At 31.9% G+C, this 8,535-nt stretch overlaps 1 protein-coding gene across 1 annotated transcript; it reads right to left on the reverse strand.

The window, feature by feature from the left end:
* Positions 1 to 384: 384 nt before the first annotated feature.
* On the reverse strand, positions 385 to 4,070 carry LOC125816254 (non-specific phospholipase C1). Its single transcript, XM_049495842.1, has 3 exons — positions 2,847 to 4,070; positions 2,069 to 2,245; positions 385 to 936 (listed from the first exon to the last, which is right to left on the reverse strand). The coding sequence occupies exons 1-3, from the start codon at positions 4,063 to 4,065 to the stop codon at positions 608 to 610; spliced, it is 1,725 nt and encodes a 574-aa protein (XP_049351799.1). The 5' UTR covers positions 4,066 to 4,070; the 3' UTR covers positions 385 to 607.
* Positions 4,071 to 8,535: the final 4,465 nt, after the last annotated feature.

The following is an 8,535-nucleotide window of genomic DNA, read 5'->3' on the forward strand; positions in this document are numbered from 1 at the left end:
CGAATAGAGTAAAAATTGAGGGAATATTAGTAGCATATATCATATATAATACAATAACTTTGAAAGAGTCATAGATGGCCGGCCGCATGCTCTTCGCCGAATGACCATTTTATGAAATAAATTATAATTGGGTTATTTTGACCCGGAATTTGATCCACACATTTTGTCTAATTTTCCCTATTTTAATACACTTTCTGGTTCCTTCTAAATTTAACTATAGAGCCATAAATTATAAAGTTTGACAGAGTACTATTACAAACTTTATTGTTATGTTTAAACCATTATAGGAAGGGACCAAAAAAGCACTAGTTCTACTGCAAGTTAAATTGTATGCTTGGAAGTTGGAACTAACAGCAAATTATTTTGATAAGAAAGTTAAGGAAGAAGTCGCAAAAAGATGGGTATTCATATCATAGGAACATATGAGGCTAAAATGATTTACTATTTACTAAAAGTGATTACAATAACCATCCCAACATTGAAAACAAAGACTTCCTAATTTTTGTATATATCCTTGGAAGGACACAATTAATGGGTAACCACAAATTTTGTTCATTATGTAAGAAGGTGGATTATAACAATACATACAGACACTACTTACAATAGATTAGTAGGCTTCCAGATACTTGTTGAATCCTCCATCTGATGCTGATGATCGGCTAGTGAGGGCAGGTCTCATTGCAACAACGGCACTCTCATTCGCTCCAGCTCTCAGAGCAGCCCTACCAGCTTCCAAGAACCTATTGACTGCATCATCTACATATTGATTAGCTTCACGGACATTCATCTTCCGTCCAATATCAGCGTAGTTTTTGAGAACATGATCTCCATTAAGCTGTGAAGCAAGCTGGATCAGTTCTATTTGAAATTCAGAGAGCTTTGCATCCTCTCTTGGTCCCCATGGTCTTAGATTTGTCTTCACCTCCGCAAGTTTCTCTGTATATATCATATCGATCAAATGATTAGGATCAATCTGCCTCTTAAACAGGTGATTAGGCTCTTGTTTAATATGAAGAATTTGCAACGGAGAGGCGAATCTACACTTGGGATACAGGGATCAAGGGTACCCCCTTAACATAGGAAAAAATGTATGTAAATATATCTTAAATAGAGTATATATTTCTCTGTTGGCACCCTTAGCAACAAAGTGGTTCCACCGGTTAATTTCGGGTGCACGGGTGGACATTAAGTGGGCTTACCTGGGTTTGATTCCCACTTCGCTCAAGAAAATAATTAAGCCACATGTGGAAGGGCACATTGCATAACTAAAATAAATATGTTCCGTCTCTACCCACTAAAGTTTTTAAATGATGTCGTTTTAGACAATTCAGCATAGTATACAGTACAGACATGCTGGGAAAATCCAACCTTCGGCTATATCAGATTAGATATGTTCTACCATATTCAGGCCAGCACTCGTCAAAGATAAAGCACTCAATTCTTCTTCCTCCCTACTGTCTGAATGTTATAACAGATCCTATCTACTTTATTAAACTATATGACAGAACAAAGCACAATAGTAGCTTTTACCAATACAAAAGATGGAAAACATCCCATTGCTCTAAATGATGAAATAGAATTACAACTCATGCATGAGTTGGAGCAGCTAAAGTGAAGTAGAGGATCAAAAGAAGATCCTATTCAAGACAGGACAATGAGTTCATGAGGGAGCCAACAGAGCTCCACAAGGACATGTTAAGCCAGCTCATCTAGCAAAAAAGTATATGTTTGCTTACAATCATGACATGCTTGAGGAAAGCAGAAGTATTTTGATAGTAATAGTAATCACAGCAGACAGCATCTTAAAACTACTAATAAGCATCTTGCAATAGAATATCTTCACCATATGCATTTGAAGAAATTTAGCTAGAATACGTTTACTCTTAAAAGTATTTCCTAAAGCATCAACATTTAAAAGCAGACCATATGCCCTGGAAGTACTCTCCGTCTTATAAGTAACTATCAGTCACTTCTGTATGAACATAGAATTTTCAGTATTAAGCATGCAATAATGGAGAAATCAACTAAGTATTTGTTCATGGTTTGCTGAAGTTGTATGCATACAAACCTGGACAATCATCACGAGGAGTCTTACGCAAGCAGAAATAGTTCTCAAAGGTCCCAGCCCATGCGTCTCGCTTGGTTAAGAAACTTGATTTCAGATTAAAAAGTTTTTTCACAGTTGCTGGTATGGAAGAGTGCTCAAATTGTGAAAACGTAGTTGGACCTGTCGGCTCATGGATCACTGCATCAAACATATTGATCAGGTATATATGTTTAAACATTCCAATCCACCAGCACCAATATGTAGACAACGATTTGAGAAAAATAAAGGAGAAGGTAAGAAAGATGAATATAGCATAATAACATTAATGACTTATCAATTATCAAAGAGATAAACTTAGTCATTCAGCCCATTGAGCTTCTCAATCAATACAGAAAAATACTAATTAAATTTCCAGAGGCATGAACATAACAACTAAGAGAGTAGCATTCATATGTTCCTTTTTTTTTTGGCTATGTAAGCTTATATTTAGATGTGCTCTCCAGTACCGAAAGAGGGCATCTGTACATAAAAATGTGTGAGTGTGCAGCTTTTGAGGTTAACTTTTGTCTAAATAATCACTAAGCCCATATTTATCTCAGGATATTCCTGTACAGTTGTAGTCACACCCTTTCAACTCAACATATCTAGTTATAGCTACAATTCCAGACATATAGCAATGAGCTTAACTATAGAATTTACGATATTCATATGAAAGAATCCTGAAAACAGCCTGGTGAGTTCTCTTTTGAAATGAAACAAGTAAGTTGTATGTATATAAAGGACAAGATGACTGACTCACCAGTGGCCTTGTCAATCCATGGTGAAATCAAGAAGGTCGGGACACGAACCCCCAAGCGGTCAAATCTGAAGTAATATGGTGGAGGCCCGATAATGCCATCAGGATTAGGCACCCCAGAAACAGGAGTTGGTACATGATCAAAGAAGCCACCATGTTCGTCATATGTAATCAAGAGTGCCATTTCTTTCCACTGTGGACTTGCCCTCAATGTCTCATAAACCTCCTTGACAAATTTTTGTCCAAGTGCTACATCGTGTGATGGATGATCATCATTTGCTGGGTCAATTTTAACATCGAAATATCTCTGCTCAATCACAACGTAATTTGGAAGTTTCCCAAGTTTAGCGTGGATTTTGAACGTTAATGCATAATTGTGGAACTTAAAAATATGTTTCAGTTTTCTGAGTGACTTGAAAAATAAGGTAGCTGGCATGTTTTGGTAGTAAATTCCAAATGAGAGCCCATTTTCGTCCAAAGAATCGAATATAGTCTTTTGAGGGAACCCATGGATCAAGTCTTTACGGACATTGCTCGAAGCTCCGTGAGAAGTTGCCGAGTGAACGTAAAACCGATTCGGCTGAGTTGAAGCCGGAACCGACGCGAACCAACGGTCAAAAACGCCAAACTCCTTCGCTAAATCAGTGTAAACCGGTACTAACTCTGGTTTAAACCCGCTCATCACGGTCTGCTCCATACCAGGCACGCCCATATTAACAGCCTGCTGCACGAACCCGTTCATCGGAGCTGGGTTTGCTGAAGAATCATTCGACCCGAATATCTGCTCCCGAATGGCTTGAATAGAGTGACCTGGATCAGAATCAACGAATACAGCATCATCGGAGACAAAGATTTTTGAGGAATAAGGGTCTGAAGCATTAACCCTGTTAAACTCGGAGCCCTTCAGCCCATCGATATCCGGTCGGGTTTTGTGGAGCCAACCCAGAATATGATCAAAAGAGCGGTTTTCCATGACCAAAACGACAAGAGTTTTGATGGGTCCGTTGATTTTGTGATTCTTGGGCTTCACAAACGGAAAGGAAAAGGAAACGCAAGGGGATGAAAGCAGGTAAAGTATAAAGAATAAACCCAAGTGGGTCGCTGGGAAAAGGATTTTCCGATGGCCCATTTCCGGCGATTTGAAAATCCGGTGGCGGTAGTTGAGAATTGCGTTTGCGGAATAGACAAGACTTATACAAGTACTAGTCTTGGAAAATGGCATAGCCGCTAAGCATCATTTGGTAGCAGGCAATTTAAGAATCCTATCTCAAATGTTACACTATTTGTCTTTTATTTTAATTTTTCCTTCACTTTATAACCAAACGTTTTATATTCCCTTTGTCAAATTTATTTGAAATGTCAAACAACATTTCATACACTCTTCATGCCTTTTAAAATTATAATTTATTTATTAGAAAATTAGATAGATAAATATTATCTTAAGTCTATGTCTGACTTTTAAAGCAATAGTTTCACATAAACATAGAACAACCAATGGTTAACTTTAAGGAGAGGAGAGTAAATACTGAAATAGTAAGAGAAAACGGGGGAGTGAATTACAAGGTATGAAGTACAATTTTCACCAACTAAGTTAAAGTGTAGGTAGATAATCAACTGAGTTATTGAGATTCCATATTGAAATAGTAAATGAAGTGAACTTGTTACAAAAAAAATTTGATGTGACTAATGTTGCTCTCATATGCACACGCAAGTGCACGTGGTCGCAGAAGCAATAAATGACTCTTTTAGAACCGAGTTGTCGAACCCAAATGACTTACGATCAATTTATATGGATGAAAAGAAATATAAGAAGAAACATACTAGTAGAAAGTTAAGAAAAATAAGAAGAAAATTAAACAAACTATATCCAAAATATAAAAAACTCAATATCACAAAAACTGATAATGACAAATTAGATCAATTAATAGATAATATATCTAAAATAGAATATAAATATATTCAATATCTAAAGATACAATGAATAACGAGAATAACAAATATAGACAAAAATTTACTGAAATAATTATAGCAAAAAGACAAGAATTAACACATAGGCAAAGTAGACTTAACAGTAATATATTCGCAGGAACTTGTAAAAAATTTATAGTAGCACAAAGGAAAACTATTTTATATCATAGAAAGTCTAGAATATAAACTTCAACACAATCTATAAATGAATAAGAAATAATATGTCATAGACGAAAAAATATATGAAAACTATGACGGATTAAAAATAAAGATAATATTTTCTAATCTAGGAAAAGATACAAAAAAATAGGTGACAATATAAGTTTAATGTTAGAAAAGAAACGGTAAAACTAGAAGATAGTTTAACTGCTATAATAAGAATAACAAAAGAAAATGAAGAAATAGATAGAAAAACGGAAATTGAAAAAGAAAAACAACAAGCAAAAAAGGAAGTACAACAATTAGAAGAAGTAAAAAATACTAAAATAATAGAACTAGAAAAAGAGCTGGCAATGTTAAAAGAGATGTATGAAATGAAACAAAAAGAAAAAGAACAAAAAACGAAATTAGCAAATGAGATAAATAAATTTAAAGAAAATTGCAATTAGAAGATGAATTAGAAGAAAAAGAAGAAAATAACCAAAATAATCTACCCGAAATAAGAATTGATGAAATAAATGATAATGATCTAGATGAACAACATTCGAAAACAAGCGAAATATATATGGAACTTTTAGCAAACATAGATAATACAAAGAATTTAGAAGTAAATACAGGAGACGTAGACATGGATGAAAAACCTAGTACATCAGGAATAAAAAACCCAAAAAATTTAAAATATTATACTGCAAACTATGGACAATATGATAAAGAAAAAACTATATGAGATAAAAGATTAAATAAAAAATGGACACCTAAACCAATAACTGAACAACATGATTTTTTAGATTTAGACCGTGTAGCAGATATAAATAAAAAAATCCAATTATGGATGAGATATATATCAAAACAATTAATAGATAACAAAATAGGAATGACAGAAACACCAGGATATATAGAAAGAACACTTATAGGAACAGTAAAATTATGGCTATAAAATTTATCAGATGAAAGTTTAAAAACTCTAAGAAGTAATAAAAAATCTAATGGTGAATTAGCTACTACAACTAAGGAAATATTACATAAATACGAAATAGCTATAAGAAATGAATTTAGTAGTATGACAACAGAAGTAGAAGAACAAAATAGAGAAAAAATCATAAACCGGAATATAATGACAAAATTAGCAATATGTAATATGTGTTATATAGATGAATATACATGTGCATTTAGAGAATATTATTATAAAGGAACATATAGCACAGAAGAAAGTAAGGAAATAAGAAAATTATATTTTACAAAATTACCAGAACATTTTAATTCAAAAGTAATAAAAAGTTGGAATGAAGCAGGATTAACAGATACCTTAGGAGCCAGAATAAAATTCTTACAACGATGATTTATAGAACTATGTGAAAAACATAAAGAAGAAATAAAAATGGAAAAAATACTAATAAAAAACTTAGCATGTTGCAAAAATAAAACAACACCCCAATTTGATTGTACTGACAAATACTATAAAAAGAGATATAACAAAAAATATAGATCAAAATAAAAATATAAAAAACCAAGAAGAAGATACTATGTAAAAAACTACAAAACCAAAAGACCAAAAAGAAAACTAACAGAATGTACTTGTTATAATTGTGGAAAATTAGGACATATAGCTAGAGATTGTAAATTACCTAACAATCCAAAGAAAAAATAAATATCTGAAATAATAATAGACAATGAAAAATATACACAAATAGAATACGTAGATTATGAACTAGAAAGTGAAGATAGCATAAATGAATTATCAGTAAATGAAACAGACGAAATGAAAAATAATTCAGCAATAGAATCAGATAATGAACATTATATAAATGACTGAAACAGATATACAAATAATAACTAAAGAAAAATATCAAGATGAAGAATCGGCAGAACAAAAAATAATATTTGATAATAATATATTTGAACAAATAAAAGGAAAAAAATTAGACCTAATGGTAGAAAAAATATTCGAAATACCAACAATAAGAAACTGGTTTAAACGACAAAAAGAAGAATATTATGTAGTAAGTCAAAGAGAACATATCATAGATTGCAAATATACCAAAGGAAAGGCTAAAATACCAATAATAAACAAACGAATAATAAATAAAGAAATACAAGATATTAAGGCTAAAAATCCAATTAAGCATGTACATTTAAGAGGAATGAAAATATTAATAAAAACATGTTTTAGAGAAGGAATAGATACACCCATAGAAATATACTTAGCAGATGATAGGATCATACAACCTATAAAAAAAAGTATAATAAGTGCAGTAAAAGATAACCTCAGATACCAAAAATTTAAATTTATAATAAGTGCTAACTATGTAGTAGCAATAAATGACAGAAATATAGATAAATCACTAGTATTATATTGGAAAATATCAGGGATAGAACTAGCCCCGGGAAGTAAAATATTTACAGCTAGATGTAAAAACTTATATGTTTTAACAATAAAACATAAAATAACAGCAAAAAATAAAATAAAAAAAATAAAAATAGAAAATCTTTTTGAAAGGATAGTTACAGTCATAGATAATAGTGATTATAGTTATAATGAAATTGATATAGAATAAGATTTGGAAATAGTAAAAGAAAGACTAAGTATATCAAAAAGAATAAACAATGAGATACCCCAAATATCATCAAAAATGAGTACCTCAAGAAGAATAGATAAAACTCTACAAAAATCAATGGAAGAAGAAATAAAACCACATCATTACTACATAACAGGAGTAATGGAACAATGAAAATATTTAATATTAATAAATACAGGACAAGAAGAAAACTATATTACAAGAGAATTAGTGACGGAAGATGAAATAATAACTACTGAACAATTATGCCCCGAACTACCAAAAACATTGATGTATATCGAAGAAACTACAGAAAAGAAAATAATCATTGGAGGAGTACCAATAGTAATAAAATTTAAAATATATCAAGGAGATGAAAATATCACTTTAGGAATAAAATGGCTAGAACAAGTAAAACCATATAATTTAGAAGACAAACAGTTAACAATAAATTATAATAATAAGAAGAAAATAATAAATTGAACTTTCTTATGATAAAAACATGAAAATATATATACTTGCAAAGATAATAATAGAGGGGATATTACAATAGATATTATACACTAATGATAGATACGGGAGCAGAAACTAATATATGTAAATACAATTGTTTACTAGAAGATAAGGGGGAAAAGTTTAAAACACCGATAGTAGTAACAAGATTTAATAATGAAGGAAGCATGATCACATATAAGGCAAAAAATATAAAAATACAACTATGGGATAAGATATTAACTGTAGAGGAAATATATAACTTTGAATTGACTACAAAAGATAGGCGAAATGGTCTGGTGGACCCTTGTACTTGTATCTGTTTGTATTGTGAACCGTTCTACTTACCATTTTGTCATCTGGACCCCTGAAACCATCCAAACCCAACATTTTAAATACTTTTTTTAATGTGGCATCCTATGTGGAAAGACACCACATGGAGCGTGTGATACACACAAGGTAAGAGCGTGAGACGCCTTAAAAAGGCACTAACGGTCAAATTTTGACCTTTAAAGGCC

The sequence above is a fragment of the Solanum verrucosum genome, unplaced genomic scaffold (assembly GCF_900185275.1).
Source record: "Solanum verrucosum unplaced genomic scaffold, falcon-dt-bn FXZP01000023.1, whole genome shotgun sequence".
In the NCBI taxonomy this organism is placed as follows: domain Eukaryota; kingdom Viridiplantae; phylum Streptophyta; class Magnoliopsida; order Solanales; family Solanaceae; genus Solanum; species Solanum verrucosum.

Bases quoted from the DNA above. Each gene is read 5' to 3' on its own strand.
- LOC125816254 (XM_049495842.1), bottom strand. From the start codon at position 4,065: ATGCCATTTTCCAAGACTAGTACTTGTATAAGTCTTGTCTATTCCGCA. The intron at 2,246-2,846 runs GTGAGTCAGTCA...TGTTTGATGCAG, and splicing joins ATGGATTGACAAGGCCACTG to TGATCCATGAGCCGACAGGT. The intron at 937-2,068 runs GTTTGTATGCAT...TGATATATACAG, and splicing joins TCCTCGTGATGATTGTCCAG to AGAAACTTGCGGAGGTGAAG.